This window comes from Ambystoma mexicanum, chromosome 1p, assembly GCF_040938575.1.
Source record: "Ambystoma mexicanum isolate Mex_15411 chromosome 1p, UKY_AmexF1_1, whole genome shotgun sequence".
NCBI lineage: Eukaryota > Metazoa > Chordata > Amphibia > Caudata > Ambystomatidae > Ambystoma > Ambystoma mexicanum.
Window position 1 is genome coordinate 1,497,323,212 of NC_090921.1, and position 14,924 is coordinate 1,497,338,135.

A 14,924-nucleotide genomic window follows, 5' to 3' on the forward strand; every position below is an offset into this window, starting at 1 on the left:
TCCCTCAATTACAAGAAGTCTCATATGATACCATTCCAAAGACTCCAATTCATCGGAGCAGTCCTGGATACCTCCTCAGGGAAAGCCTTGATTACCGAGGTGAGAGCTCAGCACATTCTGCAGATGGTAACAAAGTTCCAGTATGCCCAGCATCTGCTGGATTACGATTTTCTGAGGTTGCTCGACCTCATGGCATCCTGCATTTTTCTGGTGCTAGGGGCCAGATTGAGAATGAGATCCCTTCAATGGGGCTCAGTGGTCCCAATTTTCGGGGAATGTCCGATCTGCAAGCTCTGACCAGAGTGGCTCTAGATCTTCTGTGGTGGGTTTGCAAGGACAATATTCTCAAGGGAGAATCTTTTTGGCAACCATGGCCTGAGATAACAGTAATGACAGACGCCTCATTCACGAGCTGGGGAGCCCACAGCAGTGATCTGACAATCAGCAGCCATTGGTCTCCATCGGAGTCAAAACTGCAGATCAACCTTTTGGGGCTGAGGGCAATCAGACTAGCGCTGAAGCCTTTATGCCCTCTGTACGGAGAAAGAACGTCATGATAATGATGAACACCACAGTGGCCATGTACTGCCTCAACAGGAGAGGAGGCGTAAGGTCACTACCACTGTGCAGAGAGGCAATGCAGTTCTGGTTCTGGGCAATACAAGAAGGAATCTCTGTCAGCAGTTAACCTAGCAGAGAGAAGAGCACGGTGGCGGACCCTCTCAGCAGGCAGAGCAGTGTCTCCCATGAGTGAGAACTAGCTCAGGAAGTCCTTCAAGAAATCTTGACCCTTTGGGGAACCCCTCAAGTGAATCTGTTTGCGACCGAGTACAATCGGAAATGCGATCAGTACTGCTAAATGGAATTTCCTCCGAGTGGAACTCTAGGGGACGCGTTCGTAGTGGACTGGGAATTTCCACTCCTGTAAGCGTTTCCATCAGTCCCCGTCATTCCTCACGTAATCAGGAGGTTGAGAAAGTTCAGGAAAACCATGATCCTAACTGCGCCAGATTGGGCTGGACATGTCCATCTGCCCTCCAATACGTCTTCCACAAAGAGAGGATCTTCTCTCACAAGAGGAAGGTCGGGTTCTCCATCCAAAGGTCAAGACACTCAGCCTTCACGCATGGTTTCTGAGAGGCTGAGATATAGGGATTGGGACCTCCCAGATGATATGAGATTTTGATTTCGGCCAGAAGGCCAGCAATCAAATCCTTGTACCGGTGTTGTTGGAATAAGTTCAGTAAATGGTGAAGGGAAAATAATGTAGAGCCATTCCTATGTGGCACACCTATGGTGCTTTCTTTCCTGTTACATTTAGCCAATCTGGGACTTCATATTGGCACAATAAAAGGATAGCTAGCGACGCTTTCTATCTTTAAGCGCTCCTCTGAAGAAGTGTCTTATTTCAAGATACCATTGATTGTACAATTTGTGAAGGGTCTCACTAACGTGTGTACCCCCAGTCCCATTCCATGTCCCTTTTTTGGGATCTAAATTTAGTATTAAAATTCCTTACATGCATTCCGTTCGAGCCTTTGTATTCTTGTCCCTTCAGGCTCCTCACATTGAAAACAGTCCTACTAGTGGCCATCACATCAGCCCGCAGGGTGAGTGATTTACAGGCTCTCTTGGAAGCCTCCTCACACCATTTTCCATAAAGATAAAGTAGTACTCAAAGTCAAACCTTCATTACTACCCAAGGTAGTCTCAGACTTTTATTTGTCTCAAAAAATTTCTTTGACATCTTTCTATCCTCCTCGTGCAAGTAAGGAGGAAGAAAGGCTTCACAGGCTGGACCCAAAAAAGGCTCTCAGCTTTTATATTTCTAGACTTGCAAAGTAACCTTTTTTTTATTGGATATACCAGGCATAAATTGGGCCTAGCAGTAACAAAACAAACCTTATCCAGATGGATCATTTTGGCAATCAGAGAATGTTAAAAACTGGAAGGTAAAGAACCTCCAGATGGGCTAAGAGCTCATTCCACTACGGGCATGGCAACTTGGACAGCTCTTCAAAGGGCTGTCCAAGTGCAGGATATCTGTACAGTGGCCACCTGGTCATCTATGAATACATTCGTGAAACATTGTTTAGATTCAACCTCATCTCAAGGAGGTCTTTTTTCTAAGACCGTTCTTCATACGGTCCATGAGGAGGTTTAATTGGTAATACCCCCTACACATTTTCACTGCTTTGGAAGTATTTCAAGGATGAGGAATACGTAGGAGGACACAATCCATTCAAAGAACAAGTTACTTACCAACGGGTAACGTTCTTTCGACTGGATGTTCCTCCCACATATTCCTCATCGACCCTCCCAGTCTACCCCGCCGTACAATTCACGTAAATTACACTCTGTGTTCCTTGAGAGCTTACGGTCTAAGGGGACGCCTGGTCAACTCCTCAGTTGAGGATAGGAACTAAAGCCAACAGGCGTGGCTCGAGCTATTTGTACTGCGGATGATGTTGGTGCTCTACGGCAACCCTCAAGGGACATTGACGCTGCAACATCGAGCACAGCGCCCTCTGGTGTGGATTTTTTTTTTCCAAAGCAGCAAAGTTGATGATACGAATATCAAAGATGAGGAACATCCAGTCGAAAGAACGTTACCAGTTGGTAAGTAACTTGTTCTTGTTTGGCATAAACTGCACACGTTGGACGTCCCCAATATGCCTGTACTCTGAAATCTCAGCCTAGTACGTTGAGCTGGGACCGATAGTTTCTCTGCTGGTTTTAGCGCAAACAAGCTGTCAAGTGGGGCTTCCCGCTAGCTCTATTATTTATCTGTTTTCTTGCAGATTTTAATCTGCATAATTACTCTGCTAGAATATACCCATCTGCCCTGAAAAGGACTAGTTTATCCTGCCTTATACACAGTTTACACACTCTTGATGGACCTTCACCAGGGTGCTTAGAACATAGTTTGAAGGATGCTGGGAGGATTGCTCAGAGGCAACATGTTTGTCTTGGAAGCAAGACAACGCAGAGCAGCACAGGTTTGATTCTCGGTCCCACGCTTGGAGACTAGTATATTGTATTAAGCGCATTATAAAAGAGTAATCAGTTATGCAACCAGGTATTTTGAGCAACACAGCCTGGTCCTGAATCTCTCAAAGACCAAAACTGTGGTATTTGGGAAGGACACACAAACACCTGTATGATCTATTAATAAAGTGAAGTCCAGGACTTGTACAATTTACCTGTGCATTTTGTTTTCTAAGAATTGTAGTTGGGCACCCCATATCAGAATGGTGGCAAAAGGGTGTGAGCAAGCCTTGGTTCAGGGGTGGTGAGTGATTAACTAGAGGTTAAGACGTATTCTTAGGCTCTCTATGGCAGTGTAATATGGAGCCACACTAACTGTGCAACCCTGGATCAAATTCAAAATGGATTTTTGAGGAAGGCGCTTGGGAGATGGAATGCAGCTTGAATTGGGAGTTTGCAGTATTCTCCGGCGGATAGATCAGGGGCAACGTGCTCGCCTTAGAAGCTAGACTACAAAGAGCAACACATGTTCGATCCCCGGGTCCACGCTTAGAAACCTCAGGGTATTAAGCGTGTTATAAATAACCTATCATATCATTGCTGTTTTAGGAGATCATCCATTTTTAGAGTTCTTTTTGAAAACCCAAACCTACAAATCTAACAGCCCTATCATCATAAATGCAGTAGGGAAAATATTGTCCTCAGCACCCCATGTTAAATACCCATGGCTTAAAAAGGGTAAATATCTGAGAAAATGGGGTTCTGATCTTAAGCTGGTTACTAATGGTAGTCAAAGCAAAGTGGCCCTTAAAAATAGAGCAAACATTTTTACTAATGCTATTACGTTGAAGCGTGTCTGTAATCTAAGCTCTTACAATTTATGTAGCCTTGCCCGAGATGGTACCACAAGAAAGTGCTCTAATCAACCGGAGGTCCCCTGAGCATAGGAGGATAGTTCATATGATCAGACTGAATGTTTTACAATTGAAGGGCCGAATGAGCTGGCTTGGAACTTCTAAGGCATGTGCCTGTCGATCAGGCTCTGCTGAAGATTTACTTCATTTTATGTTGTTCTGTGCCACCTGGACTGACCTTAGGAGACATTGGCTCAGGAGACATTTAATTCTCTGTAATGTGAGGGCTCCAAAGGAGGCTGTCTATCCTAATGAATTGTAATTGAAAGTACCCAGCACCTTGGCAAATTTGTATACAAGAATGTCTGCATTGAAGCCCATGCGTTTTGGATATGTAGCTTTTCTAGCCATTCGGTCTCTCAATATTTTAAGATTTGTAAAATATATAACAATGATTAACTGCATCTTCAATATGGAGCGTAATCTGATGAATTTGATGAATGTGTATAGTTTTGAATATATATTTTTCAGTGTAATTGCTGATTTTGTGAATTTTAATGGCTTGAAATAGTATGTGAAAGGTGTTTATTTCAAATCGATGCACAATAAAAAAAATACTATTTCACAGTAGATGTTTAAAATGATGTATTAGCAGCTTTTAAAAGAAATGGATACGTTTGTCAACGTGGTATTTTATGTGCCTTTATAAGTTTCAGTAAGGAAAAGTTTTACTTATTGTGAATTATGCTGTATGTTCTGTATCATATGTTAATGGTGAAAGCCGGATAAAAATAAGTGTTCCTTAGACCAATCTTCAGATTGTCCATCTTGAAGTTGTATAGCCAAAGATTCTGCAGCCACATTTGTTGGGCATGCTGGTGGTGTTAAGCTCAGATTTATAAATGATAGCGAGTCCATCACTCTGATGATACAGCACTTTTAGGTATAATTGTAGCTACTAGGTGTGAGCTATGAGTAGATGATGAGAGTATCATCCTAAATCCATGTTTCTATAAAAAAAAAGCAGATCTAGGTCTACATTAAATATATATTTTTAACTGTTGATCTGGCATTTTATAATAAGCATTGAAGGTCTTTCAAACCTTTCTTCTGTGAGCTGTGCAGTGAATTTAGAAGCGTATGCGCGTGCAGGTTTCTCAAAAAGTAATTTTCAGAAAGTGGAGTAGGTTGGTAAAGTTTAAAAGATCTCAAGCAGCAGATGGTATCATCCTCCAAAGAATTATGTGAGGAAAACATCGAGAATTTCAGATAAAAGTGAAATTGAATCTGATGGAATCTTACTGTAAGGGTCAAATTTTAGATTTGATAAGGATCTAAAAGCAGCCGGGGCCCGGCCATTGTCTTTGGATCCAGACCCTGGGGGTGGACCAGTACGGAGGATCACCTGGGTGAGAGGTCTTCGAGGAGTGGGGTTGAAGCAACCGATGGTGAGACGCAGTATTCCCCCCTTCTCCTGCATGGGGTCTGGCATGGATTCACATGCTCATGAATATTCCCCGTCGTCAGGCCGGGAATCCTCGGTATAGAAAAAAATCAGTATCAGTTTCGTTTCTGATCTGTCTTTCTTAGTAGTGACCAATCACTGGTCTCTGGGTCATACCTGCCCCCAGCCAATGACTGCCCTCTCCCTAAGACCCGCCTCTGGCAGCCATCCTCAGATTTCTACCGCATGTTCAAGTGTTGGGAGTCCTCGTGCTGTAGCTCTCGAGCTTTTTGCTGCGTTTTCGCACTTTTTCAGGAGATTTTTCTCAATTTTCGGTTAAATAGAGCCTCAAGCTCCACCGTTTCTACATCCGATCAACGGGGATCCGTTTCAGAGTTTTCTACGCCCCTCAAGGGTGAAGATTTCGTCGAGTTACGCTTTTGGAGGATTCCAGAAGTTCCGAGGCCTACCCCGGACATGGCCCAGGAGAAAGGAAGCTCGACGCCCGGGAAGCTGTTCAGGACCTGCCCTGGATGCCAGCTTCAGAATGTTTTCAAGGAGGACAAGCATTCGTTATGCCTCTACTCTCTCCATGAGGACAAGACGCACACGGAGAAGGACTGTGCGTTTTGTGGGAACATGTCGGAGCGGACCATGAAGGATCGCCACCTCCGTCTCGCCAACTGGCTGGAAGGGAAGAGCCCGTCGGGCGAGAAGAAGAAAAAGAAGTCTGAGTGGTCTTCTAAGTCCTGTGAGGGCGCCCCGGCGACGGGGGCCCAACAAAAGGCCAAGCACCGTGAGTCCGCGGGCACCGGGAGCACCGAACGGTCGGGCTCCTTGGCTGCCAGGCAGGGCGCATCCTCCCCGGCGCCATAAACCACGAGCCAACGCTCTGGCTCGGGTAAGAGGAAGTCCGAGAACCCGGCGAAGCTTCTGGAGAGGGCCCGGTCGATCTCGAAGATTCCGGCAGAGGGGGAGCGAGGCTCGGACCCTCCCCCCAAGGTGAAGGCCCCAGGCGTACAGAAAGTGACGATGGCCTTAATTCACCCTGCTAAGACCTCAATTGAGGATGTCGCAGCGGCCCTGGCTCGGCCTGTGGAGGCTACGCCAGTGGAGGTGACCTCAGGACCCAGAGCCTCCCTGCCACCGCGGAGGGAGTAGTCTTTCAGGCCCATTGAGAAGACCCCCACGAAGTCCATGTTGGAAAAGGTGGGGGAGGGGCTGGCGGCCATCATGGATACGGACACAACCTCTGAAGAAGAGCTCATCGAAGTCATGGAAGAGGCCCAGCCCATCGGGAGGGATCCCGACGAGGGCGACGACGAGAGCGACGGTGTCGCCGACGAGGTTCCACGAGCCCTCACGCCCGTCATTTCCGGCGCCGCAGGACACTTCGGCGGCCATTTTGTCAGCGATTCAGTCCTTATGCTCGTAGATAAGGACAAGGTTCCCCTCCCCCCGACGGAGGTACCTGAGCCGGACCCGACGGGGGAGCCGGAGCCAGGACCTTCAGAAAGTCACCGCATAAGAGGAGGACTCATCCCACGCCACCTCTCCCACCTCTGCGGCCTGCTCTGCCTTCCCCCCGGTTTACTACCCACGGGGATGATACAGGCACGGACACGGCTACGACAGGTACAGATGACGACGGAGGCGACGACGGGACGTGTCCCCCGTCGCCCCCTGCTCGGGGGTACCCGCCCGACGAGATTGGATCCTTTCATGCCATGATTTCCAGGGCATCCGAGCTCTTCCAGCTCTGCCCAGAAGAGAAGAAGGAAGGCTTCCTTTACCAACGGCGCGAGGCTAAAAGGAAGACGGTCCTCGCCGTACCACTTCTTGATGACATCTGGGATGAGGGGCTCGCCCTCCTCAAGAACCTTGCCACGGCGCCGGCAAAGAGGGACCGGTACGAGAAGTAGTACCGGGTCCCTGCGCTGCCCCCTTGTGCCTTCGGGCGCAACCTACCCCAGATTCGGTCATCTCGGCGGCAAAGAAGAAGAAAACTGGGGGGTCATCGGCCTCAACATCAACTTCCCTGCCGGACGGCGAGGGCAGGAAGCTGGACACGATGGGACGACGGGTCATCTCATCCGCAGCAACGACTATCAAGGCGGCCAACGCCCTGGCTATCGGAGCCCGCTATGACAGGGAATTGTGGTTCAAAATCGCCCCTCTGTTGGACTTCCTTCCGGATGCCAAAAGGGCTGAGAGCCTTGAAATCCTACAGGAAGGTGAGATTGCTTCGGACCACGCCATCACGGTGGCAACGGACATCGCCGACACCGGTTTCCGTCAGTTGGGCAACAGCGTTTGCCTGAGACGAGGAGGATGGCTCAAGACGACGGATTTCCGCCAGGACGTACAAACCAAGGTTTTGGACATGCCCTTTGAAGGGAACAACCTGTTTGGGCAGGCGGTTGACGAGTCCCGTCAGGCCATCAAGACAGACACGGAGACTGCCCGGGCACTGGGAGTGCTCCAACAACGAAGGCCGTCCTTTCGGAGCTCCGGAGGCAGACAAGGTGCCTCCAAGGGATCCGACAGTGGCTCCTCCACGTATAGCCAAGCGGCAAGATCTTCGTCCCAGGAAGCCTACAGGGGACGTGGCAAGTCAGGTGGTGCCCGTCATCGTCAACAGGGAGGTCAAGGAGGCAAGGCGGCCTCCAAACAAGATTGAACCGTGGGGTCGGGCCCCCGCCGAAGCACCCCGGTAGGAGGCCGGCTGGCGAGGTTCGTCAGAGTGTGGGAGTCCATCTCCACCGACTGTTGGGTGCTGGACGCCTTGGCCCAAGGGCACGCCCTCGAGTTTCAGGAGAAGTGCCTTCGCGTTCCACCCGTGGCCAGGAAGGAAAATCGCGTCCCTCAACTACTGTTGGAAGTAAGGGCGATGCTCAAGAAGGGTGCCATCGAGCTCGTCCCAAAAAGGCTTCGGGGCTCCGGAGTTTACTCAAGGTACTTCCTTGTAAAAAAGAAGACAGGAGGATGGCGCCCCATCCTGGACCTGCGACGACTGAACAAGTACATCAAAGCCACAGACGTTCCGGATGGTCACCCTCCAGCACGTGCTGGGACAGCTGGAGGAGGGCGATTTCCTGTCGTTGTTGGACTTGGAGGATGCGTACTTCCACATCCCCATTCTAAAAAGACACCGAAAGTTCCTCAGGTTCGTGGTCCAAGGGCGGCACTACCAGTTCAAGGCCCTCCCGTTCGGATTGAAGTCGGCACCCAGGGTGTTCACCAAGTGCCTTGCACCGGTGGCGGCGCGGCTGCGCCTACAGGGGATCCACGTCTACCCCTGCCTGGACGACTGGCTCATCCAGGCAAGGACAAGGGAGCTCACCGTGGAGCACACTGCAAAGACCGTCCAGCTGCTCACGGACCTGGGATTCTCCATCAACTTTCCAAAATCTCACCTGGTTCCGTCGCAAGTCACCCTGTTTCTGGGAGCGAAGCTCGACACAGTGGCGCGGCTGGCCTCGCCGTCGGAGGAAAGGACCAGGACCATTCTGGGCAAGGTGCAGCGTCTGCTGGCCACGGACATGGCCAGGGTAAGATCTATTAAGTCCCTCCTCGGGATGATGTCCTCCTGCATTTATCTGGTGCGCCTTTGCAGGCTTCGGATGCGCCCCTTACAAGAGTTCCTTGACGCCCGCTGGGTCCAGTCGACGGGCAGCTTCGAGGACAGGATCCCTCTCAACGAGACGTTCCGTCAGGCGATCCGGTGGTGGGTTACCCAATCTCATCTGTCGGCGGGCACGGACTTTCAGACCCCAGCTCACCAGGTGACGGTGACGACGGACGCCTCCCTGGAAGTTTGGGGAGCACACTCCGGAGATCTTCACGCGAGAGGCCTTTGGCTCCCTGAGGAGAAGTCACTCTACATCAACATCTTGGAGCTCCGCGCAGTGTTCTGGGCCCTCAGGTCTTTTCTTCCGTCCCTCAAGGGCAAGGTGGTGAGGATCTTCACCGACAACACCACCACAATGTTCTACATTCGGAAGCAGGGCGGAACCAGATCCCCGGCCCTATCCAAGGAAGCCCAGGATCTGTGGCATTGGGCCGTCGCCCAAGGGATGTTTCTGGTGCCTCTTCATCTGGCAGGAATAAAAAACACAATTGCCGACTCGCTCAGCAGAGAGCTCCGCTCGTGCCACGAGTGGGAACTATGCCAGGATCAAGTGGATCACCTCTTCCGACGATGGGGCGAACCCCAAATCGATATCTTCGCGACTGCGACGAATTCCAAGTGCCAGAGGTTCGCCAGCAGGTTCCCCCAGCCGAGGAGCATGGGCGATGCTTTCTTGTTCCCCTGGGATGGCCTATTTCTTTATGCGTTCCCTCCGCTGCCGTTGCTGCTCCAGCTCATCAACCAGCTCAAGAGGTCCCGATGCAGGATGATCCTCGTCGCACCGGCGTGGCCGAGACAGATCTGGTTCCCGGACCTTCTGGATTTGGCAACGTCCACACCAGTCAAGCTGCCGACAGACGCAGACCTTCTCTCCAGAGAAGGAGGCGCCATTCTTCACCACAACCCAGAGTCGCTGAACTTGCAGGCCTGGCTCCTGCAGCACTAGAGTTTGGAGGGTACGACATCCCGGCTGACTGCAGAGAGGTTCTTGCAAAGGCCAGGGCGTCCTCAACTCTCAAGTGCTACGGACATAAATGGAAGAGGTTCTCTGTCTGGTGCCGTGCACAGAAGATTAACCCTCTGCGGATTACAGCCCCCCAAGTATTGCCGTACCTACTGTCATTGGCCAAGGCTGGACTAGCTCACGCTTCCTTCAAGATACATCTGGCCGCCATCTCATGATACACCAGAACTACGGGACGGGCGTCCTTGTGGTCTCATTGACTGGTGAAGGAATTTATGAAAGGATTGTTCTGATCATTCCCGCCGGTGAAGGCCCCTTGCCCCAGAGTGGGAGCTCAATGTGGTGCTGACCAGGCTCATGGGGCCCCCATTTGAGCCTATACATTGAGCACCGTTGAAGTTTCTGTCGTGGAAGACAGCGTTTCTCGTGGCCATCACCTCCGCACAACGAGTGGGAATGATCCAGGCCCTATCTTGCAAGCCTCCATACTTGACTTTTCATGACACGAGGGTGGTGCTGAGGACGCACCCCTCCTTCATGCCCAACGTGCCGTCGGACTTCCACCTCAACAAAGCCCTTGGTGTTGCCAGTTTTCTTCCCGTCGCCTTCGACGCCGGCCGAGAGGACCCTGCACTCGCTGGACGTAGCTAGAGCACTGAAGTTCTAAGTGGACTGCACGAAGAGTTTTCGGAAGACATCACAGCTGTTTGTGAACTTTGGGACTGTGAATCAAGGGAAGGCTCTCTCGAAGACTTCCATTTCCAGATGGCTCTCCGGCTGCATCATGCACCGTCACCGGTTGGCAAACCGACCACTGCCCGGCCGTCTGAGAGCCCATTCGACCAGAGCGATCGCTGCTACCACAGCGTCCTGTCTGGTGTGCCCCTGCTGGACATCTGCAGGGCTGTGACGTGGAGGTCGACGCACACCTTCACAAGATTCTACTACGTCGATCGGGACTCCAGGGAGGTGTCCAGGGTCGGCCAAGCAGTGCTGCGCAACCTGTTCGCTTAAGGTGAGCCTGGTGAGTAGGTAAGAGATGCTTAATGTTGAGTTGTTGTATTGCTTAATGTTGAGCCTGTTGCCACCTCCCGTGGTTGTGCATGTATGTACTGCTATGTATTCTCTTATTCATGAGCATGTGAATCCATGCCAGACCCCATGCTGGAGAAGGAACAAGTTACTTACGTGTAACTGTTGTTCTCCAGCATGGGTCTGGCATGGATTCACATGCAAACCCTCCCGTCTACCCCTCTGCGGCTCTTCACTTGGTCATACTGCCACTTTACGTGCTACCAAATCTGAGGATGGCTGCCAGAGGCGGTGCTTAGGGAGAGGGCAGTCATTGGCTGGGGGCAGTATGACCCAGAGACCAGTGATTGGTTACTACTAAGAAAGACAGATCAGAAACTAAACTGATACTGATTTTTTTCTATACCGAGGATTCCCACCCTGACAGGGAATATTCATGAGCATGTGAATCCATGCCAGACCCACGCTGGAGAACAACAGTTACAGGTAAGTAACTTGTTCCTTTCCAGTATTCCTGCCCCATCCTATTTTATGGGATTCTCCAATGTCCCAACTCAAACCCCGCCCCCCCTACCATATCCCATTTCTGCACAAATACTGGGCCGAGGAAGAGGGTGTGACTGAGGGTAAAGAGGCTACCCCTTACATATCTCATTGGACATAGCCTGCTAACCGGGTCATGCAAAGTCAGGCACTTGACTTTAATCACATACATCAGATAACCTATAGCTATCCCTGCACGGATAAAAGGCAGAACATACACACACTCGTTGAGCATGGTGGAACATGAGAAGGAGCAGATCTTCCGGGACAAATGCGAACCCACTGGAACAGAACAACTGATTGAGGGATGAGAGGAAAGGGTAGGGCAACCCAGGAGATGCCTGAAGGAGATCTTTGCCTCCGTAGAGCCGTGAAAGATGCGCAGAGAAGTGCAAATCCCAGACAAGAAGATTGCATTGTGTTTCATGAACACCAATGACCCTCCCGGGTGAACGACTGAGTTGGTGAGGTGATTCCAAGCATGTGGTATTAACTGACTTGTGAATTAAAGCCGCAAAGACAAAGGAATGCACACAGCCAGTGAGTTAGCGAACAACATGAAATGTGTAAAGGAAAGATTGAAGTTGCAACAGAATATCTCACGATTTTAGGCTGTGCACGTGCTGATGAGACACGAAGGAAGGCAGACCTGTGGTGAACTTTAATTTGCTGAGAACTGTGAAGCCAGTGATACAGAGTAGCGGAGTGGTTCGGCGACAGGAAATAGCCCACTCTAGTCTCTGCGAAATAAGTGATATCTTGTTATAAAACAACAAAGTGAACAACCTACTTTAAGAGAAAGATTTCTATGAACATTTGTACTTATAATACTGAACTACCAAGAGGCATGGGGGTAAATAACACAAGCGTGTGAGCTGAAGAGAAAGTCAAAGTGGTCCTGCAGAGGTCTATAGTAAAAGCCTCACACATTCGAGTCATCGACATCTGTGAAAGGTCTGAGCCCGACTGAGGGAGATCTATGTTGATTCAAGTACTTTTTGGCTGAAACGTCTGAACTGAAAGCTGGAATAAGTGACTTCATCGAAGGCCAAGCAGGCCACGATCCACGTTTTGAACTGCCTTTGTTTTGAGAAACTGAGCCAGGGTCTGTCATCCTGTTTACAGGGGCTGCCTTACTCAGTGCTATCCAACATGGGAAAGAGCTGATTTAGCCACATTTATTCTCTGTTATAACACATGACTTTCCTTTGCATACATATTCCCCTTTATTGTATAAGAGATGGGGCAGGCATTAGGTGGTGTTAGTATAGGTCATTTTTATTTGACATAGACTGACTAGAACTGAATTTTCTTTCTTGATGCTAGAGACTACTCCCCTCTTAGCTATAGGGCCTTGTAGGAGTTTCTCCAAACCTCAAAAAGATAATAAAGGATTTGAAATGTGTAACTCGTGTGTCAGTGTCATACTTGTGATACCATGCCTCCCTTACAGATACAAGAAGGTGCTAAATATCGCCTAGTTCCGCTCAATTTCGAACCCTCTACTGATGGAGTCTGGTTTTTGGCTCCATGCTGTCTTGGTGCAGACAGGCTTGCCTTGGGGCGTGCCTTTGGCACAGCTGTGCATTTCACAGCTGATGTGTTTAAAAAATAGAGCTAGAAAGGGGACAGCCGCAGATATGAGCATAGATTATAAGAGCTATTCAAGTCAAAGACATCACTCTTGAGAATGTTTACCTTGTTTTAATCTGGTCAGATAACTTAAGTTTGCATGAAGCGGAATTTGAGACGATGCACTTGTGTACTAGTGAACTGTATGTTTATATATTGGTGTTGAATTCAGTCATTTATTGTTATGCGAACATGCATAATTGAATTAATATGAAACGGAATACATTACATACAAGCAGAAATAAGTATCAGTTTGTCTAGAATAAAGTACATTTAGTGCGTACACATACATATGTTAGTCAATGATTCATTTAAGCCAACCGGAACACTCCATTGTATTGTGTAGCTTCAGAAGCTACCATGTCATTACTAGATATGGCTTATTTTTACAGCTTACCATGCCACCAGGCGGCTGGGGTGCACAATTATTTTGTTTTTAACTGGAGATGCAAAAGATTAAAAAGCTACCTCTGTCTGTTGGAACTTTGTGTTCCAACAGCTGCCGGTATGCAAATGTGACCTTTGACTCTGCCCTGCTGAAACTACAGGGCAGTTTCACTGGTGATATCAGGAAACTTCCATAGCAAAGAGACATGAGTTCACTATGATTTTGACTTTATATCATTTTGCAAAAGGGAGGGGTTCTGATTAGCAGGCCTCCCTTTTCTTTCTGTAGGTGCTATGTTTAATGTATGGTGTGAATTTGTATCATTCGTGTTGCTACGTTCTTGGGGTTTAGGAATTAACATGATTGTGTTCTCCGCTTGTACATTGAGTCCTAGTCCTGTTTGTGTATGGTTTAATTGCTTCCGTTTGCTTATACGTGTGTTATGCTGGACACCCAGGTAATTGCTAACGCATTTAGTTTAATAGCGGGTTGAGTCTTACCTGACCACTACAGTTTCCATACATACGCTGTTATTACTGTGGGTTTTGTTTACCCCGAGATACTTATTTAACCTAATAGATGTTCGATGTGTGAATTTAGTATAGAATGTATTTTTCAGCACACTAGGGTGGTGTATTATTTGGGGTGTCAGTGGTTATTAACTGTATTTTACTGCCAGTCTGAAACAGCTGATAAGAAACGCAGTTATACGTTTAGGTAAGATGGTTTCACAGCCCCTCACGAGGGCATTATGCACAAATCTCCCCACTTCATAGAACCCATTCGGGTTGTGCTTTTGTGTTTTGTCTACAAGTTCCACTATAATCCATGTTACTAGAGGATGCATGTGATGCTTAAAAAAAAAAAACTAATCCACAACCCTTTTCTCTCTTCCCCGTTTGTTTCATCTTCCCCACCACCCTAATGTCTTCTGCAGGCACTCAGGATATTGTGTTTGGTGAAGTGGACAGATAAGCCGTGGCTCTAATGCACAACAAGCAGTGGCTCAACCGAGGAAAAGTGTTGCGGAATGTACAACTATGCCAAAGCACTGTACTTTTCTGTGTGCTTATGTTGCTTGCAGCTCATTCAGCATCCAGTTTAGATTGAGGGAGCATGTTTGGTCCAGAAACGTCTTATTTAAAATGTGACTTAGAGATTTCCAATTTCATTAGTGCTAGGAGATGAATGGGGACAAGAAGGTAAATAAATGTATTTTTCAATGTGCCCTTTTGTTTTTATTTGGCGTTATTTCAATGGCATTTGTGTAGCACTTGTAAGCTGTATTGAAAAACACGTGGTTTTAGATAGAAACACCAAGAAGTAAAAACCAAATAATGGAATCGTAGCTGCACTGGTGCTAAGCACCTGTCATTTTGCCTTTTCTTCCCAACAAAGTGATGGCTCCTTGTCACCTAAAGGATTCAGTGTCCTACAGGACGTTAAGT

The 14,924-nt window shown here is 48.6% G+C and overlaps 1 protein-coding gene across 1 annotated transcript in view; it reads left to right on the forward strand.

Annotated features, from left to right (window-relative positions):
* The window catches only part of NDUFS2 (NADH:ubiquinone oxidoreductase core subunit S2), a 502,212-nt gene extending 487,509 nt beyond the window's left edge, over window positions 1-14,703 (forward strand). Inside the window, exon 14 of the mRNA XM_069607180.1 lies at window positions 14,414-14,703. Coding sequence (XP_069463281.1) covers window positions 14,414-14,451 — 38 coding nt within the window. The 3' untranslated portion in view covers window positions 14,452-14,703. The remainder of the gene's footprint in view (window positions 1-14,413) is intronic.
* Window positions 14,704-14,924: the final 221 nt, after the last annotated feature.